The 20,569-nt window shown below is 45.1% G+C and overlaps 1 protein-coding gene and 1 long non-coding RNA gene across 3 annotated transcripts in view; one reads left to right on the top strand and one right to left on the bottom strand.

Annotated features, from left to right (window-relative positions):
* Positions 1–644: 644 nt before the first annotated feature.
* E2F8 (E2F transcription factor 8) lies at positions 645–17,154 on the top strand. The gene is made up of 13 exons (XM_024764650.1): positions 645–770; positions 1,955–2,078; positions 4,463–4,741; positions 5,088–5,244; positions 7,208–7,522; positions 7,742–7,903; positions 9,564–9,701; positions 11,188–11,391; positions 11,696–11,783; positions 12,019–12,550; positions 15,934–16,066; positions 16,184–16,578; positions 16,935–17,154. Exons 2-13 carry the CDS (start codon positions 2,064–2,066, stop codon positions 17,115–17,117), a joined length of 2,601 nt encoding a protein of 866 aa, XP_024620418.1. The 5' UTR covers positions 645–770; positions 1,955–2,063; the 3' UTR covers positions 17,118–17,154.
* LOC112412895 (uncharacterized) overlaps positions 17,092–20,569 on the bottom strand; it is a 32,004-nt gene continuing 28,526 nt past the window's right edge. For both annotated transcript variants that reach the window (XR_003005871.1, XR_003005872.1), the window contains exon 3: positions 17,092–17,207. This is a non-coding gene — a long non-coding RNA (uncharacterized LOC112412895). The remainder of the gene's footprint in view (positions 17,208–20,569) is intronic.

Below are 20,569 nucleotides of genomic sequence, written 5' to 3'. Positions count from 1 at the left end.
GGGTTTTCAACCTTATTCCTCCTCCTCCCACACCTGCGTTCTCAAGTCTGGGCCGAGACCCCGCGCCCATCAAATCTGATCACCGGTTGGCAAGCTTCTCCCTCCACACCCCAGTTTCTAGAGGCCATGAGCAGATGGTGGGCAACACAATAATGCATGCCATGGGTGGAAGGGGTAATGGTCCTGGCTGGGATCCCCAGGGCAGGTGAGCCGATCTGGGGCTGGGCAGCGGGTGGGATGGACCCAGGCTGGGGATTGCGGAGCGCCCACGTCCAACCCGCGTGCCCCGGGCGGACTAAACTTCATTCCCCAACTTTGAGCTAGGGGAGGGGGTGTTTGCTAAAAAAAAAAAAAAAAGTTGCTTAACTTTTCCCCCAACTCTGTCGTGGAGGCAGGACCGGAGGGCGGTGCCTGCACCCTGATTCGCCGCCGGCTCCAGTCTGGAGGCTCGGATTGGCGCGCGAGGTCCGGGGCCGGGATGAGCGGGCGTGGGGGAGGGGAGCGGCCCTCCCTGCCCGCGGGATCGGCTCGCGCCGGGAGCGGGTTAATTTCAAATCGGGGGCTTGACTGCTCCTGGACGGTCACGTTCCCTCTGCCCGCCCGCCGGCCCGCCAGTCCCGGTCCCGGCGTTTCCCTCCGGCACCCACCTCTGCGCAGCGTAAGGACCGACTGACTGCCCGACACGCGGGCTCCCGGGCCTGAGCGGGGAAGGGGTGCCGAGGAGTCCCCGCTCAGCCCCCGTCGGCTCCAACCGTGAGGTGAACTGACAGGTCAGCGGGGCGCAGAGGGACGCGGCGCTCGGCCAGCCTGGCACCGGGAGAGGGCTCGGGAAGGCAGCGGCGGCCGTTTCCCGCCTCTCGCTCCTCCCGGGGCCGTGGAGGGAGGAGCTGAGCTCCCGCGCAGAGGGGAGGGGGCGAGCGAGGGGGAGGGGCGGGGATGCTGTGGTTCCGGGCGCGGGTTTGCCCGCGCTCAAGCCCCGCGCTGATAAGGGGCGGCGCCGACCACGGTCCGGCTTTCCGCGCCAAATTTTTAAATCGAAGGCGGAAGGTCCGGACCCGCCCCTGGCGCCGCCAACCAATCACAGGCCCGCGACCAGCACTCTGATTGGTCGGGAATCGTTGCCCTAGAAACCGCGAGGATGCTGTCCAGGAACTGCCTGGCGGGCGGCGCGCTGAATGGGACCGGTGGGGGGAGGGGCAGTTGGCCTGGCGCTAAGGGAAGTGCGCGGGGCGCGGGAGCCGGTGGCGGCAGGGGGACTGTACCTGGTTTCCTTGCTGAGCAAATGCAGCCTTCCATGGTAGGGTCCAACATTGTGGCGTGAACTAGCCGCCTGAATAGCGAGTACATAGCGCTTTAAGGAAGCCGCATCTGTAAGGAAGTCTTTTTTAAAAAATGTCTTAAATCATAAGGCGCTCTTTAAATGCCCAGAATACGTTTGGAGCTTAAGGACTGAACTTGTAAGTTACCTATCAAGCTGTTTCCCAAGACTTTACTGCTGAGCCTATGCACGTGTGTGTCAAGGGAGAAAATCAGACATCTAGACGCAGACTTTTCTCCAGATACTTAGGGTTGTGGCTGCTTAGCCGGAACCTGGGCTCATGCTCTGAGTCCCGAGCTCTGATCTGTGAACAGGTGGGTGCTTGTGCTTGCTACAGTCCATTCGGTGGGGTCTGGAGAATGGTTTGCCTTCTCTAAAGGTGGGAGAGGGCTGTCACTGGAAATTCTGTGGGTTGCTTGAAGTCTCATGACAACAGATCGGTTAGCTGAAGGAATTTACAGGCGTTTGATGGAGTTCTCTGCCCCGTGGGGCTGTCTGTGGTCGGGAATAAAATGTAAATGTAGTTTGTCAGTTTTCTTTAGCCCTTGTTTCAGTAGCCTGTGGCGTCCATGAAGTTATTTTCAACAGATCTACGGCTTTTATTTTTAACTTTTTCTATTTCCTTTTTTCTTTAAGGATATTAAAATTTTTAATTGGACTACCTGGACTACTTGAACCATCAGGATATTGGGAGGAAATCCAGATTTTTCATTTTTAAAGAAACTCTAAATGAGAAATTTACAGAATGGAGAACGAAAAGGTACCTTTTTAGCTTCAATACTCATCCTTGCAGTTTTAAATGCAACATCATCCTGATTTAGCTCCATGATTTTTCAATATCCAATATCTTACTAATGCCGCATCCTTTTTTGGTTATCCTTTTTTGGTTAGCCCCTATAAAAACCCAGAAGGAAGGGAGATTTAATTTTTGAAGAGGGGAAAATTACCGAGGATTACTCTTACTAGTTTTTTATGATTTGGTAGAAATTTCAAAGAGATAAAGTAGAGAGAAAAGGTATTTTTAAGAATAATAAAATTTGTTAGTTGCTTTATGATATTTCTGAGGATTCTTGAACAATAGGAATTCAGAAAGGGCATTTGACATGATTTGAGATTGGATTTCCTGTTAAGATCATTTTCTACCAAACCACCAGTCTCTTTCAACTATAGGGGACACTGTCAGTGAGGGGTATCTTGATTGATGTCCAAATACTGATAGGTTAAAAAAATGAAATATGCAAATTTCCTACAAGTTTTAGATAGTAGTCAAATAAGAGAATTGCTATTGCTTCTGATGGTCAGAGGCAAAGGACAGCAGCCCTGAGAAAAATCCCCTTCTTGGATCAGCACCTCTCAAGTGCACCATCAGGGAAGGGTCCCCCCCTTGGGTCCATCACACTGACTTCCATGTAAGGGTACCATAGTTGGATGGAGGAGATTCAGATTCAAGTCCTGTGTGACCTCGCTCAGCCTGGGTGTCCTCTTCTGTAGAATAGGACTACAGGATCGGATGAAAACACAAATGGAAAAGCACCTGATAAATCCTAAAGAGTCACAGACATATAAAATAGTCCCATTAATCTTTGTTCCTAAAGTCACTGAAGAATTAGTGAGTCGGGCTTCCCTGGTGGCGCAGTGGTTGGGAGTCCGCCTGCCGATGCAGGGGACACAGGTTCGTGCCCCGGTCCAGGAAGATCCCCCATGCCGCGGAGCGGCTGGGCCCGTGAGCCATGGCCGCTGAGCCTGCACGTCCGGAGCCTGTGCTCCGCAACGGGAGAGGCCACAACAGTGAGAGGCCCGTGTACCGCAAAAAAAAAGAATTAGTGAGTCTCTATTCTTTCGCTTATTGCCATCCTAAGCATTTTCTTATAGATGTATTCTCAGTGTTTCCATTAAAACAGAACAGTTAATGCACAGCAATGCAAGAGGGGGATTGACTGGTCATTGTACATTGTAAATTGTAGACAAACATCTTTTGTTGCTGTTAATAAAAACATGATAATAAACATCCTAATCAAATTTTTTTAAAATAAAAATAAAATAGATACAGGTGATAGGAATGTGTGAAGTCACCAGTGGCCAAAAGTAGAAGAAACATAGTCTCCATCAGTCTTAAGTATGAACAGCTATTAATAATGTACCCCCTTGTTTCTCAGTGGCAGTCCAGCCTCTGCCAGGAACCAGCTTTGTGGTCTTAGGTAACTAATTTTACTTCTCTGGGTTCCATTTTCTCCGTCTGTAAAGTGAAAAGGTTCAATATTCAAAGAGCAGACTTCTCTGGTCGGAAATGCTGCTCATAGGCGCTCTGGATTTTGCTCCCCAGTGGATTTTGCCAACAAGTCTGACCATATGCTAGCCCTCACCCTTGTTTCCTTGGCTCTCTGACTTTTCTGCATCAGTGGTATTTTATTGAGTAGCCACTGCCTGCAGTCATTGTGCTAGATACACAGATGAATGGCACATGGTCTCTGCCGCGGAGACGTTTACTTATTACAGTGTCATAAGTCAAAGTCACTCCGAGGAGTTTGGGATCACTGAAAATTATCAGTCCCATTAAGGGAAGCTAAGTGAAAGGTATATGGGAATGCTCAATCTTTGCAACTCTTCTCTAAATCTAAAGTTATTTCAAAATCAAATTTTTAAAAATTATAAGTCTTGGGCTTCCCTGGTGGCGCAGTGGTTGAGAGTCCGCCTGCCGATGCAGGGGACACGGGTTCGTGCCCCGGTCCGGGAAGATCCCACATGCCGCGGAGCGGCTGGGCCCGTGAGCCATGGCCGCTGAGCCTGCGCGTCTGGAGCCTGTGCTCCGCAACGAGAGAGGCCACAACAGTGAGAGGCCCGCGTACGGCAAAAAAAAAAAAAAAAAAAAATTATGTCTTAAAGTTTTCTTTTTAAATTCTTGGAACATAAGATGAAAAGTTTAAGTCCATGCTTTGTTGAAAAGTTAAAAATGGGAAATTTAGCTATTAGAATGGACAAGTGTCAAAGTGATCATTGGAATACAGTCACTAATTTAATCAACTCGACAACCTCACTAGGCATTTTTCCCTTAGCACTAGTCTATTTATACAATTTCTAGAGTCAAAAGCTATCTGATAAATCCTTTTTTACAGTGGATTTAATAATTTACTTGTTTTGAACCAGGAAAATCTCTTTTTCGAGCCACATAAAAGGGGACTGGTGAAAACACCTCTGAAAGAATCCACCGCAGCAAATATAGTGTTGGCGGAGATCCAACCTGACTTTGGCCCTTTAACCACACCCACCAAGCCCAAGGAGATCTCCCAGGGAGAACCGTGGACACCAACAGCCAACCTAAAAATGCTAATCAGTGCCGTGAGCCCAGAGATCCGCTACAGAGATCAGAAAAGGGGTTTGTTTGACAACGGAAATGGATTACCTGAGGCCAGAGATTGTTTACATGTAGGTTTTCAGAGGCCTGGGTGGAGACTGGGGGATTGGGGGAGCGGGGGTCGGGGGAGCAGTGTGAAGCTGTTGCAGAAGCACTAGCAGTGTAAAGCATCACCCCCCTCAGAGCCCTGGAGGGGTCTGGACCCCATCAAATACAGCCCTGGGAATTCTGAACCTGTGACTTACTTATGAACTTCTTCCCTTTCAGATCTGTCAAGCAATTTATCCTGGCTCCACACCTTTTCTTTCCAATTTTGTAGCTATTGAAGCAAACCATGTGTATAAGTGTTAGTCATTGAGCACAGATGCCCCCAATAAATCTTTATGAATAAGACATTATTTACATCTTTCTTTGTAGGAACACTTATCTGGAGACGAATATGAGAAATCCCAACCCAGTCGAAAAGAGAAAAGTTTAGGACTGTTGTGTCATAAGTTCTTAGCTCGATATCCCAACTATCCCAACCCTGCTGTGAATAACGACATCTGTCTTGATGAAGTAGCCGAGGAACTTAGTAAGTATGCAAAGAGCTCACCGAAATGGTTAATCATTAAAGGGATTCATAGACTTACTTCTTCAGACCCACACTCATCTAGCCAGTGTTTGTAATGACACAAGGCCACGCAGAAGTTATCCATCTGTAAAGCCCTATTAATTTAAGGATAACCGCATACAGTTTCCAGTCTCAGTTAAGTCTTAAAACAGAAGCAGAAAATCACAATGGAGATTGCTCTGACTGCATTTCGAAAGCTCTGATGCTTTAAAGGGAGGCACCATTGTTCTATGACTTGTTTCATAAACAGCTACAACTCTGAATTTGGGTCTTGTTTCTCACTGTGGAGCCAGGCTGTGGAATGGTTTCTTCACAGTTTACAATGAGGATCGGCCTCTGGGCATGGGAGCAGGGCTTTAGCCCTCCCTGCCATTCAGCGCTACTCTGAGAACCAGTGCATCTTCTGAATGTTTTGTGTTTGCCAAAAGTTACTGTGTTCCCCTGCCGCCTTTCACTCCTCTCTTCATGGACTCAAATCTAGTTACAGCTAAAAAGGAGTCTGTGGCAAACTTGGTATACCTTTGGAGTCATGAAAATACTATAATCTGGATCTGTGAAGAGATATACAGGATATTTTAATATATAGCTATCACCCTGGGAAGAAAGTTTTGTCCTTCTCATACATGTTTATACATATCAACTTTATTTCATATTTTAAGAATATGCTATTTAGATTCATCTCCACATACACTTCACTGTAGCTATGGAGGATGTACCCTTTAATTCAGCAGGTATCTACTGATCACCTATTATGTGCCAGGCAATGTTGTAGCAGCTGGGATGACATTGGCGAACAGAAAGACAAAATCCCTGCTCCTGTGGAAACTGCTTTCTAGTGGGGGCAATAGATAATATGCAAAGGACATAATAAGTAAGTAATTATGATATATGTTAGAAGGTAATATGTGCTGTGGAAAAAAGAAAATGTAGACCAAGGTAGAGGGGGATGGGAGTGCTAGGGGTGTGCTTTGCAATTTGAAATTTAATTTTAAATGAAGTGGTCAGGTCAGGCCTTGTTAAGAGGGTGACATCCGAGCACGGACTCAAAAGAATCGAGGTGGGGAGCTATGAGGACATCTGGGAGAAGGATTCCAGCCAGAAGGAGCAGCCCAGCACAAAGGCCTCAGGCAGGGGCATATCTGGCAAGTTCCAGGAACAGCAAGGAATCTCAGCACCTTGTACCTATCATATGACAGCCGTGTGTGTGTGTGTGTGTGTGTGTGTGTGTGTGTGTGTGTGCGTGCGCGCACGCGCGTGTGTGTGTGTGTGTGTGCGTGTGTGTGTGTGTTGGGAACTAATATAAGAAATGGAGTGTAGGGCTTCCCTGGTGGCGCAGTGGTTGAGAGTCCGCCTGCCGATGCAGGGGACACGGGTTCGTGCCCCGGTCCGGGAAGATCCCACATGCCACGGAGCGGCTGGGCCCGTAAGCCATGGCCGCTGAGCCTGCGCGTCCAGAGCCTGTGCTCCGCAACAGGAGAGGCCACAACAGTGAGAGGCCCGCGTACTGCCAAAAAAAAAAAAGAAATGGAGTGTAGAGTGTGGGATTTAGAGCACTGAAGACTTGATTTTGCCACTTACTGGCTCTGTGCCTTGAGGTGAACAGCTTAGCCAGCCTGAGCCTCTATCTCCTCATCCTTAAAGTGTGGATTATAATGCCTACCTCACAAGTTTAGGGTAAAAATGTCCTAAACCTGTATGGCGCAGTGGAAGCCCTCAATAAATGTCACCTTTCTAATTCATATTAACTATTTGTGCCCTTGGAGAGCAGGGACATGCCTTTCTCATCTTCACACTCTGTTGAGCATAAATAAAGTTATATAATCCAGAGCCTACTGTCTAGTAATCCCTGGAAGGAAAAGGTATTCAATTCTATCCACATTACAAAATCTGATCCTAGTGAGGTACAATTGCTCGTTCTTTGCAGATGTTGAGCGCCGACGCATTTACGATATCGTCAACGTTCTAGAGAGTCTGCACATGGTGAGCCGGCTTGCCAAAAACAGATACACTTGGCACGGCCGACACAACCTCAACCAAACCCTTGGGACTCTGAAGAGCGTCGGGGAAGAGAACAAGTACGCCGAGCAGATTATGATGATCAAAAAGAAAGAATATGAACAAGAGTTTGACTTTAGTAAGAGTTACCGTATAGAGGATCCGGTCATCAAATCAAACACTGGCCAAAACGGACACCCAGACATGTGTTTTGTCGAACTTCCTGGAGTGGAATTTCGGGCAGGTGAGAGCTGCTGTTGAAAAGCTCAGGCGGCAGCGTACCTCTGGGAGGTCTAAAGAAGAGGTGCCTTAGGGAACCACGCTCAAAGCTTCTGCTGCTTTTAATGTGAAAATGCTGCACATCAACCGTGGGATCAGGTTGTGGTATTTTTAGCCTGGGTACTTTAGAAAGCACTTGTCCCTTCATGAATTTTAATTCTCTAATCCTCTTCCTTCTCCAAAGCCTCTGTAAACAGCCGCAAAGACAAGTCTTTAAGAGTGATGAGCCAGAAATTTGTGATGCTATTTTTGGTGTCAACGCCTCAGATAGTAAGCCTGGAAGTTGCTGCCAAGATTTTAATTGGGGAGGACCATGTGGAAGATTTGGATAAAAGCAAGTTTAAAAGTAAGTGGCACGACTGCCATGGACTTTTGGACCTACTCTTAAATAATAAAATCTCGGTTATTAACTGATTTCCAAATACATTTGTTATATAAACAGATCATATCTAGTTAGGCTTTTGTATCTTCAGTTCTCCCCAGAAGCCATGATGACACTGCTTTAGCTGACTTGTGGGATTCAAAGATACGTATATAATTACTCTTATCTGACACTTTGGCTTATACAGTTCCTTAAATGTTACCTCCTTTGTTACTACTGTAACACTGTCTCCATTTTACACATGTAGAATCTGTACTGTCTGAAATCTAAATGAGCAGTAAATTGTAAAGTGGGACTGGAACCCAGGTCTCTGCTCTTTCCACAGACTCTCATACTTGAGGGTGAAAGTAACTTCTAACACTGTCCCCAGAAGTGACCTGCAGCACAGATGGTTCGCCATTTTGAAAGTGGTTTTAGCCAGAATATCTGCTCTAAGTTGCAAAGAGACCGTAGATTAGGTCCCTAACACAACTCTACCCTTGCCTCTAGAACAGACTTTGCAGGAACCCCCTCAAAAAGAGTAGAGAGTGTGGAAGGGAGTGCTCAGCAGACACCTGAGGGCATTAGCGACCTCCAAGTAGGGCATGAGGCTGGCCTGGACATGGGTCATTCAGGGGACCCGGCTGACTGGTGAGGAAGAGCTGCCCCGAGCCACAGCAGAGGCTGGGAGAATGCCTGCGAGCTACTACACAGATCCCTTCCCATCCCTGGGAAGCTGTACTGGTGAAGTATATTAAGAGTATATGAAAGTATATTCAGACATCTCCAGTGTCTCTATAAAGACAAAATGAATAGAGATTAAGGCAATAATGCTGGCAATGGGCTTGGGAGATCTGTCATCTCAAAAAACACATCCTGATACTACCAATGGGCTGCCCGCTTTCTCTGAGCCACCAGACAGTTTTCAGCTCTCCATTTCATTGTTAGTCACAGCCCTGGAAACTATTCCAGGAACTACAGATGTGTAATTTCCTGAATCCCCAGGGAATTCAGAACCTTCTGGCATGGCTATGAAGAAGGGGCTCAATTTGTAACTTTGTACTGTCAAGCTGAAGTAAAGGCAGACTTTTTGTAGCAAAACTTTTCAAGATATGTAAGATTTATAGAATTAACAAATCTCTGCTTTTCATATTACATATGGACAGTATGAAAATTTAAAAATTTTGATGGGCTATAGAATATTCCATGCTTATGTTATTAAATAAATCTTTTTATAAACTATCACAAGCAGGAAAGCAATACATTTATCATCGATACTGTATTTCTATTTGTTCATAATCCTGAATCCTCACTAGGAGATGCCCAGCAATGGTACATTTTTATTAGAAAATCTGTAACATGATTCCCAATAAGGTGATATCGTTGAGTCACTTTTCCTTTTCCAACATGTACTTTTGTCATTTCAAAATTCAGTATCATCAGTAACTGTGTCTTTTCAATATTTAAAACTGTTTTTTGTTGTTTTAATTAAAGCAGTGTCCCTAGCATAACTTAAGAGTCACATTTTTCTCTGACACTGATGGTTAAGATAGCTCTTTGAATGTACATGAAGTCCTTATGAAGCAAAATCCTTTGATCTTTCATTATTCCATTAAGGGATGTATACACTTTTTTTTCCCCCCAGCAAAAATTAGGAGGTTGTATGATATAGCTAATGTTCTGAGTAGCCTGGATCTTATCAAGAAAGTTCACGTTACAGAGGAAAGAGGCCGAAAACCAGCTTTTAAATGGACAGGCCCAGAAATCAGTCCAAATCCCAGTGGTATGTATTTGTTTTCTTTCATTCATTGCTCCGTTATTTTGAATTAACGCACATTTGGAGATATTCTCCCTTTCCATTCCTACCCACACTCCCACATGTAAAGAACATATATAAGTGATTGAAATGACAATTAAAGATGAACCGATATGGAAAATTTAGCTCTTGGCTCCGTCAGCCGCCAAGGTCCATAACAACTGCACATCCTGTGCAGGAGGCAGAATCTGTATGTGAAAGGATTTGAGAAAGTTGAAAGCATCACGAAGCATAAGATACTTACTGCTGTCATTATTATGCTGCTCAGTGACCGTAACAGAGTCTGTGCACATGGAGAATATGAAGTGAATTCATTCCAGTATCGATATTCTAGTCTCCTTCTCAACTCTGGGATTCTGACATTTTGTGTTCCACCAAGATCCCCACACCGAAGTGCTGGAAAGTGGGAAGAACATAGGCTGTGGAAGCAGAGGGAGGCTTAGGTTCCAGTCCCAGCTCTGATACTTATCAGCCTTGTGGCCTTGGGCAGGTTACTTCTCCAAGACTGTTTCCTCACCCACAAGTGGGAAGAGGTTATTGTGATTTTGGATATAACTACAGCGAGAGGTCCTTTGGTACAGGAATTCAGAGTGTAGGCTCTGGGCTAGACTGATCAGGTTCATATCCCAGGCCCACATTCTACAAGCTAAGAGACCGTGAGTCAGTTAATGTATGAAATGTCTCTGAAATAGGGATGCATTTCCTGAGAAGTACCTACCCAAGTTGCAGAGTGTCTTAGCCTGTTCAGGCTGCCATAGCAGAGTACCATCAACTGGGTGGCTTATAAACAACACATTTACTTCTCACAGTTCTAGAGGTTAGGAAGTCCAAAATCAAGGCACCAGCAGATTCAGTGTTTGGTGAGGACCTGCTTTCTAGACAGCCGTCTTTTCATTGTAACCTCACGTGGTGGAAGGGACTAGGGAGCTCTGTGGGGTCTCTTTTATAAAAGCACTAATCCTATGCAAGAAGGCTCCGCCCTCATGAGCATCTCGCAAAGACCCCACCTCCCAATACCATCATATTGGGCATTAGGTTTCAGCATATGAATTTGGTGGGTGGGGGAGTGCGGAGGGACACAAACATTCACTCCATAGTAGTGAGGGTCACCATATTTCATCAGATTAAGTCTCCACTGATTCTGAGATGCACAATGTTTTATATATCAATAAGAAAGAAAAAATCAGTAACAGTCACACTATAGCACACCACTGGTTATAAGATACAACGGCTTTCAGAGATGTTAAAGTGTGAAATATCTCAGAATTTATTTAATAAGATAAACAAGGTTTTGTAGGTGAAGCCCTTAAAACGGTATCTGGCACATAGTAGGTGCTCTATTAACTGTGGCCAGTTTAATTCCTAAAATCATTTTAGAATCACACTCTGACCTCATACCCCAGAAGGAGGCCGAACCAACCGTGTATTAACACACTGCCCTTTCCTGTTTCAGGTCTTGGCCCAGTGCTTCCTTTTGCTCCCTCTGATTTGGAAGGGAGGCGGTCTTCTAAAGAGAACTGTGCCAAAAACCTCTTTTCCGCACGTGGGAAACCAAACTTCACTCGACACCCATCTCTCATCAAACTGGTAAAGAGCATAGAAAGTGATCGGAGAAAGATAAATTCTGCTCCCACCAGCCCCATCAAAACCAACAAAGGTATGTTTACAATCACGTCAGGGCTCTGTTCGGAAGAATTCCTTTTTATCCGACTTTTTAGCTTACTCGATCCCGCGGGACTTGCTAGAGAATTGTTTCAACTTCCATAGTCCCAAACCCACTTGAAGACTAACTATATATGAATTAAAGGATAAAAAGTGATTTGTGGGGTTTATTGTTTAATTGCTGGGTGATTTGGGGGGGCGGTGCATGTTCCTTTGACCTCAGTGATGTTTCATCTGTGTGAACACGTATTCTTTTGCTTTGACCAGTCCTCTCCCCCACCTTCTTTTTATTTTACCAGCTGAGAGTTCTCAGAATTCTGTGCCTTTCCCAAGTAAAATGGCTCAGCTCGCAGCCATTTGCAAAATGCAGTTAGAAGAGCAATCAAGGTAGGCAACGCTCTTTAGTAACAGGATGCATTACTTTACTTGCATCGATAGGATTACTTATTTTACGTTAAGAATAGGCACTAGCCTTGGCAACTGGTGAGAGAATCTTTTCTATACGGAATCATTACAGAAGCTATCTGCTAGTTTCATAAAAGCATAGCTTCAATCTGGGGCAATCTGAAGTGGTAGAACATTTTAGAGAACATTGTATCATGTTTTAAATCTTGTCTTTTAGTGAACCCAGAAAGAAAGTGAAAGTACAACTGGCAAGATCTGGGCACTGTAAACCAGTGGCCCTTCTGGACACTCCAGCAAATGCTGAACTAGAGATGACAGCACCATCCCTCATCCAGCCCCTGGGGGTGGTCCCCCTCATCCCCAGCCCATTGCCATCGGCAGTGCCCGTGATCCTACCTCAGGCCCCTTCGGGCCCATCATATGCCATCTACCTGCAGCCTGCCCAGGCCCAAACGATGACGCCGCCCCAAGGCCTGAGCCCCACGGTCTGCCCCACCCCCTCTTCTAACGCTACGAGATCAAAAGGTTCCACGGATACCACCACAGAGAATGCAGCCAATGATGCATCAAAGTCCAGTGCCTCCACCAGGCCTGGAAGCTTGCTGCCAGGGCTAGATCGACAAGGTACAAAGAACCGAGACAGGGAGCCTGCTGGAGAAAGAGGCTCAAAGAGGGCAAGCACGCTCGAGGACAATGGTTCCAAAAAGAAATTTAAAGAAGACCTAAAAGGACTTGAAAATGTCTCCACAGTAAGTACAGCCTTGAACTGTGCAAAGCTTTAGGAGCTCCCCAGTTGACTAGGAGAGAATCTGGTGGCTTGTGAAATTTACCAGAGCAAAGAGCAGTCTCTCAGAAAGCAGGGAACTGTTCCTTAGCATCCCATAATCCAAACAAGGCCTCAGACAGCTAATCCCCTTACTGGGATGATGGCAGGGACATTTTTAACCTTTGGAGGAAGGGATTATTTGCTCTCTTTTTAAAGCACTGCGGGTGGTTGTCCTTAAGTCCATTTCTCCCGTCACACCCTGGAATGCAAACACCTGCCATGAGAGTCTTAAATAATTTACAAGCAGCCGTGACCCCAAATGAATGGATGGCCACATAGGGTCCCTTTAACTCCTGCTTTCTGAGTCATTACTTGATGTTTGTTTGATGTCATGTAACTGGCATCTGTTGCCTAGAAGAGAAATTGTTCCCCCTGTTTTTACTTTCTACCTAAAATTTAAACCAAAATTTCCATTTTGTGCAAATAGAAAAATCAAACTTAGCTTGGCTAATTTTAGGTATATTTGATGCATTGGTTTCTAGAGATTTTGATGTTCTAGACAATTTTTTTCCTAGATGGAGTTTTATTCAAGAAGGAATGAACATCTATTGGATGCCTACCCACATACCATACAGCAGAAGTATTAGGCACTTTTACATACATTAGCTCATTTTCCTCCCTTAGGACAATTATATATGAAAGACAGCATCACCAAATAAACAAACACCACTAAACGTGGAAGCAGAAGTTAATCTCTCATTTTGTCCCTGCTGTTAATTCAAGTTATCTTACTTCCCTTCATCTTGTTTTTCCACATCTATAAAGAATTTGTTCTGCCAGTTTTTCCTGATCGTCTATTGGGTGTAAAGAGAATGTGTGCTTTGGATCAAACCTGTGCTCTGGATCAAACCAAACCCAGCACCTGCCTTTGGGGGTGGTTGCTTTTGAGCACTTGCCCCAGGGCCATATTACAGTTTTTGTGAGGTTAAGTGCATTTATTACATGATGTTTTACATAAAGGGGTTTGTGGTCCTTTTAAGGCACCGTAGAAGCTGAAGGGTATTATCTGTAACTGTTGTTATTAAGGAGGCTTTAGAGTTTGTCAAATCTTCCCTGAGGATGGCCTCATGGTAACCATTCAAAACATCCATTATCTTAGCATAGTATCATTTTGCATCTAATGTCCATGCTAGGGGGAAAATCACAAGGCTTCGGCTTGATTCGATTTTCTGGGAGGTCCATAATCTCTTTGAGCCAATGGGTATGATTTAATAATGGTCTCCTGTTGCTTACACAGTTATTCAGGATTAGGGTTTTCACTGGATAGATTTTTCACGTCCCCTGCTTCTTTTTTCATCTCTGACTTCATTTTGACCATTTCTTTTTAGCACGGACTGAGCAGAACAAAGAAAGTGAGAGATTCGTGTGTTAATTCATTCAACAAACATTTACTGAGAATCTACACTTCTAGGGGTGGAGAGAAGACAGTATACAAACAAACATTTCAGGTAGTGAATGATAAGAAGTATGGTGAAAATAAAACAGGATAGTGTCATAGGAAGAGGGGTAAAAGTGGTAATGTAGGCTCAATAAGAAGATGTGCAAGTTGAAATATGTCAAATTCTTTCATCCTGCTACTTTAATAGTTCTAATTTTTTTTTAAAAAAAAGCAATTGGCATTATAGGTGAAAAAATTTTGCAATGAATATAGTTTGTAGCAAATGGAAGGATAATTATTATTAGAGTACTTTAGGTCTTGCTGGAAATTTGAAAAGAGTTAAACCGGCAACCAGAAAAACTCATACCATGAGAGAGTACGATTAATGATAGCAAAGAGCAGCTATTTGTAAAACACCTAAATCTACCCCTTGAAAATTCTTTTTTGCTGCAGTCTTTAAGGAACCTACTAGTAAAGATATTGAATAGAACTAAGCATCTAAGAAACAAAATTGAAAGTCTGTGGTACCCTTTAGCATTGTGGATTCTGACCAGACCTATTAACAGCTAGATCAAAGTATAGACTGTTGTTTTGACAATGGCGAGAAGAAAGATCCAGAGGAAGATAAAAGGAGGGCCCCTGGTTTACAAGACCTGCTTTTTCGCTTTTACCAATCCTGCTCCTGGTAAGACTGAGCAGACTTTTCAGGCGGCTCAGCCACCCATGTAGGCTATCTCTGTTTGCAAAAGTACAATGATCAGCAGGCATGGTGCAGACACACACAACCCAACACTCTGGCCGTTTCGGTTTGGAATGTAACTTTATTCCCTCAAGCTTTTGCTGCATGACAATTGGGCATCTAATATGAATTAATCAGTTCTCTTTTTTATCTGTAATTTTTTGAACCCTGGTGCCCTGCCCTTTCATTTGTATATTATAAGGGTGTTTGTTTGGTATCATTTGAACCTAAAGTACTAGGGGAAAAAATGTATAGTTGTATAATTCCTTTGCTCTAAATCAGGAGTCAGCAAACTTTTTCTGTAAAGGACCAGATAGTAAATGTTTTTGGCTTTGTGCGCCATATGGTCTCTGTTGCACCTATTCACTCTGCCATTTCCTGTGCTCCGCAACGGGAGAGGCCACAACAGTGAGAGGCCCATGTACCGCAAAAAAAAAAAAACAGCCAGGAGGCTGTATTTTTGGCCTATGGTTTGACGTTCCCTTTCTGTAAATCAGCATTTCTTAAAGTTTTCCTTAAATACCAATACTACCGAAAATTTAGTTGCTGAATGACCTAGGAAATGTTACATGATGCCCCCTTGGAGAACAATGCATGCCATCATAAAAGTCCCTTAGAAATTCTGTCATAAAGACCGTTTTCCTTTGTCTAATTCAGAATTTCCCAAACATATTTGACTATGACTCGCAGAGTGCCTGCTTGCATCCCATAGGACTAGAGCCCCTCAGAATATTCTTGGGAAATACCATCCCACACAATTCAAGGACAATCAGATAATAACACAGCAGTGCCTTTACGGTGTCCAGCTGCATTAAACTTGTTCTGACAGTACCACATCATACCAAGAAGTCTGGTAGCAGGACTTAGGGTGTCAGTGGTGGGGGTCAGGGGGGATGTGCTGGGTAAATCCTGCCCTTAAGCAGGTTCAGTGCTAGCTTTAGGACACTTCCTAAGACCACAGATGGCATTTAAGAAACACATGGTTTGTATTATTCAGGACAAGCACTGGAATGGGAAGGAGGGCTATTGTCTTCAAAGAGCCATTATAGCTGGCCTGCCCGTGGCCCATACCACTGGAGGCTTTAGTCTGATGAGAGAACCACCAAGGGATACTAGTCCCAGAAGAGGCGCTTGGCCATTTTTCTTCCATATTTGTGTGTAAAATAAACGCTTCCTCCTTGTTTTCTAGACCTTGTTCCCATCAGGATACCTAATCCCTCTCACCCAGTGCTCAACCCTGGGGGCAGAGTCCATTTTGTCTAGTAAAGAAAGCTCAGGTACACTTTCCCCAAACCACAGGATCTACAGCTCCCCGATTGCAGGTGAGTGTACGTAAAACACTGTTCAAATGTGGGTCATTCTCAAGTTCACTCAAGCCTTGTATGCTTCTCGGACAAATGCCTGTGCTTTTAAGATATTCTCCCCCCTTTTCTTTCCAGGTGTTATTCCAGTGACATCATCTGAACTCACTGCTGTTAATTTTCCCTCTTTTCATGTAACACCTTTGAAGCTAATGGTCTCACCAACTTCCGTGGCAGCCGTCCCTGTCGGGAACAGCTCGGCTCTCACTTCGAGCCACCCCATTCCCGTCCAGAACCCGAGCTCAGCCGTTGTAAACTTCACTCTGCAGCACTTGGGCCTCATCTCCCCTGGTATGCAGGTGTCCGCCAGCCCCGGGCCCGGAACCGTTCCTGTGTCTCCAAGAATAGAGGCTGTTAGTATCACACCAGAAAATGCAGGCACTCAGCAAGGAAGGGCCACGAAGTACGACGTATCAGTCCTGGGCCAGAACCAAACAAATGGACAATCAGTTGCAGTGACAGGGGCACAACAGGTAAGAGTATTTCCATTTATTTTTTTCCTTAGGTTATTAAGTCCCCAATATCAACATCACGGGAGACTCACATTTGCTTTTCTCCTTTGGGAGAGTGATGAGATTAAAGGCCTGCCTTCCTTCCAAACCCAGGAAGAGTGCCCAAGGAGTCCATTTTATGGGGTTATCATGAGATTTTTGTCTCACCTTAGCAAAAATAATTGAGAACATGAAACTCATGCAGGCTCAGCCGGCAGATTTCAGGGCATGGGAGGTTCCCATCATGTGACGTGTCCCTCCAGTCCAGTTTTCTAAGGTTGCCAGGTGTACCTGTCTGCATGGGTTTGACTTTTCTCCATTCTTCTCTTTCCAATCAGCCTGTTCCTGTGACACCCAAAGGGTCCCAGTTAGTGGCTGAAAGCTTCTTCCGTACCCCAGGTGGACCAACGAAGCCAAAAGGCTCCTCCTGCGTGGATTTCGACAGTGCTAATAACACCTCCATAGGAACTCTCTTTGTCCCACAGCGAAAACTGGAAGTCTCAACGGAGGATGTCCATTAATTGACAGATTCGGCCTCGTTTAATCTTCTAGAGTTGTTTAACAGAGATGATATCCTCAGACTGATATGGAGAACACGTTCTCTGAAAATGCTGTAAATACGTTGGGAATTTACTTAATTTCAAAACAGACACTTGTTTTCATACTTATATATATCCATACACACATAAAATATATATTTGTATTAAGCTAAGTTCAGCCATCAGTCCTACAAAATAAAAGAACTGAGGTATATTAACTTCTGGGGGAAAGAGTTCGTTGTTCCAGCTGTGCCTATACTATTATGCCTAGGAACTGTGTTAAAGTTTACTTCCCTTTGAGTGAACCTGTGACAGGCCTAACGCAGCGCTCTACAACTTTGCACAAAGAAAACGCTGTGATGTACAATGTTGTATTTTTAAATAGGGCTGTAGCTATATTTTTTGTAATTTCTTTCAGCTGTTGTTGCAGTATGTCTTTTTGTAAAGTTCGCAACAATCCTTAATCAAGTCTATGGAAAAATTATTTATAAAATGTATTTTTAATCATAAGTTGTTCAAATTAAAACTTTTCTAAAGTGTATTTAACTTTTCATTTGGCCTTTTGGAAGAAAAGGAAAATTTCTCGAACCTCTGAGGCAAATTCTTAGTACGGAGAATACATCCTGGGTTTCCTTAGATATGCCAAGTTTATTGCCTACGTTCTTCCCCTCTTTTGATCTTCCACATGGCTCCACTTTTACAGAGTGAAAATGGCTTCAGAGAAGCTGTTGCTTGGCCAAGGACGGCCAGCTTAGTCCCCTGGGCTTTCCAGCACGCCCTGGGAGGTTGGAAATGAGAGGTGTGAGTTGGGATGCTCCTGCCCTGGCATGGCATGGCATGGCCAGCATCCACCCTCTTCCGTCCCGCTGTCGACAGAAGAGGGGCTGCAGCTACAGTCCTCTTTCCACACTTTCCAAATGGCCCAGCTCCAGGGGTGGGCAAGTAGCAGTAAGGATTCTAATTTCGTCCACACTCAAGGAACTACCACATCAAACCCTCCATGAGCTCCAAGAGAAGGAAGGAGCTATAATGTGTTAAGTGTGCATCTCCCTGATCCCCTGGTTATGCAACAAATTGTACCTTAAGAATTAATACACGCCTTCCCTTGTCAGGGTCTTAAAGGATCATTGTAATATCTACTTCCTGCTTGTTTCCTATATGCCAGGCACTGTGTTACACATTTTAAAGGCATTATCTCTACAAGCTAGGGCGATGAGGTCACTGAGGCTCCCAGAAATTCAAGCAGCAAGTCCAGGGTCACACTGCCAGTGTATGCAAGGACTTAACCCATGTCTTTATCTCTTTATCTGTTCATTACCCATCTGCCTCCAGATGCATGCCCAGCAGCTCTAGCAGGAACCAAGCACATTGTTTCAGGGTAGTCTGAGCATTTACAAGCTCAAAGCTTTCAATTATACATGTTTTGTTTGCACAACCAAATACTGCTAAGAGGCAGATTTGCACGCTGACCTAGAGATCCCTCTTCCTCCACACCACTAGAGAGCCAATATGAACTATTTCCCCCAAAGTTCCTCTGCCTTGTCTTTTATAAACCTACTTGGAGGGCATGTGGATGGTTCCTGATTTAAGAAATGGCTCCTGCCTTTGCTTACAGTATCATTGAGGAAGACAGTATGTACACACAAATAAAGAAAGCAAGTCCATTCAATACAGAGAAGGTAAGTTGCCAGTAGTAGATATAGACTAAAGATACAGTTCAGCGGAGGCTACTACATAATTGCACAGAGAACTGAGAGAAACACCAACCCAGACAGGCAGTCACTGTAGCTCCAAGGAGGTGAATCTCCTGACATCTGCTCCCCGATAGCCGAGCTAGAGAGACTGCAGGGCAGGTTTTGTTCTGCCCCCCTTCTCAGGTCTACACATGGAGAAGTACCTCCCTAGGATGGAGGTTTGGGAAAATCAGATGCACAGAAAGAAAGGAGATGTGTCAGGTTTTGAGACAGCTCTGGGGTTGTCCCACCCAGCTCTGCCACTGGCAGATTCGTAAAGGTGCCCCATAACCCCCACCTCCTGGTGTTCACGCCCTTGTGGATTCCCTTCCCTTGAGTGTGGGTGGGACCTGTGACTTCCCTTCTAACCAACAGGACACAGTGAAGGTGATGGGGTGTGTGTGAGTGTGTGTGTACATGATTAAGAGCCTGCCTTTCCCGCTTGGAGGAGTCAGAGTGGCCATGTTTGGGGAACCCAACAAAGGACCTGTGAGCAGCTGTTGCAGCTGAGGGTGGCCTGCCACCAACAGCCAGCAAGAAACTGAAACACTGAATATGGTGCCAACGGTCTGAGTGAGCTTGCAAGCAGATCTTTCCCCACTTGGACCTCAGATGAGACCGCAGCCATGACACCTTGACTGCAGCCTTATGAGATTCTAAGCAGAAAACCCAACTAAGCCACTCCCAGACTCCTGACCCACAGAAACTGTGACATAATAAATTTGAGTTGTTTGAAGATGCTAAGTTTGTAGTGATATGGCCATGCGGCAGTAGGTAACTAATACAGCTACATAACCCACTAGTGTTCATAAACATCTTCTTCCAGTTTGTCTTATTAATGTTCACTGGTTTTATAGGCATTCATAGAAACAAGCATCACTGACACATGGTAACCCCAAAGGCTTTCATGGGAGGGTGTCCATTTTTAAAGCTGGAAACAACTTTAAAGATGCCAGGTGGTAGCACAGTAGTGGACAAAGTTATCTGCCCAGCACGAAATTTCTTTCCTCAAACTGCCTCCTAAATTTCCTCTTAAGGAATTACTGGGTGGAGCCCAGTGGACTATAACTGGGGGTCCCAACACATATCTATCAAGAGTGGGGTTGACATCTAGTCTAAGCCAACCTCCCTGGAATTTGATGTTCATTTCATCCTCGCAGTGGCGTTCTTACCATTCTGTCCCCACTGCAAGACTGTTGCTGGCGTTCCTGCTTCCCAGCCTCTGGAAAAGCTATGGCACCTGCCCAAGTTCAAGCCTGATTTTCAGTCACCTGATTCTGTGCACCTCTGCTATCCTTCCAAGAAATTTCCTTTGCTTCAAGTTGCCAATCATACCTGTGGCTGGTAACCAAAGGACTCTTAACAAATCACAGAGTGAAACTCAGAGCCAAGGCTTCCCAGTTCCCAGACCAGTTAAATCCCTGTTCCCGGGACCTGATGAAATCCAGCCAATGACTGAATAGAAGAGGCCTTAAGAAATGCTTATCTCGGGCTTCCCTGGTGGCGCAGTGGTTGGGAGTCCGCCTGCCGATGCAGGGGACACAGGTTCGTGCCCCGGTCCGGGAAGATCCCACATGCTGCGGAGCGTCTGGGCCCGTGAGCCATGGCCGCTGAGCCTGCGCGTCTGGAGCCTGTGCTCCGCAACGGGAGAGGCCACAACAGTGAGAGGCCCATGTACCTCATAAAAAAAAAAAAAAAAAA

Source organism: Neophocaena asiaeorientalis, unplaced genomic scaffold (assembly GCF_003031525.2).
Source record: "Neophocaena asiaeorientalis asiaeorientalis breed wild unplaced genomic scaffold, Neophocaena_asiaeorientalis_V1.1 scaffold230, whole genome shotgun sequence".
In the NCBI taxonomy this organism is placed as follows: Eukaryota; Metazoa; Chordata; class Mammalia; order Artiodactyla; family Phocoenidae; genus Neophocaena; species Neophocaena asiaeorientalis.
This window is presented reverse-complemented; position numbering and strand designations above follow the sequence as displayed.

Coding starts and splice junctions, on each gene's coding strand:
- E2F8 (XM_024764650.1), top strand. Junction 7,904..9,563: donor GGATAAAAGCAAGTTTAAAA/GTAAGTGGCACG, acceptor TTTTCCCCCCAG/CAAAAATTAGGAGGTTGTAT. Junction 12,551..15,933: donor GACTTGAAAATGTCTCCACA/GTAAGTACAGCC, acceptor CTTGTTTTCTAG/ACCTTGTTCCCATCAGGATA.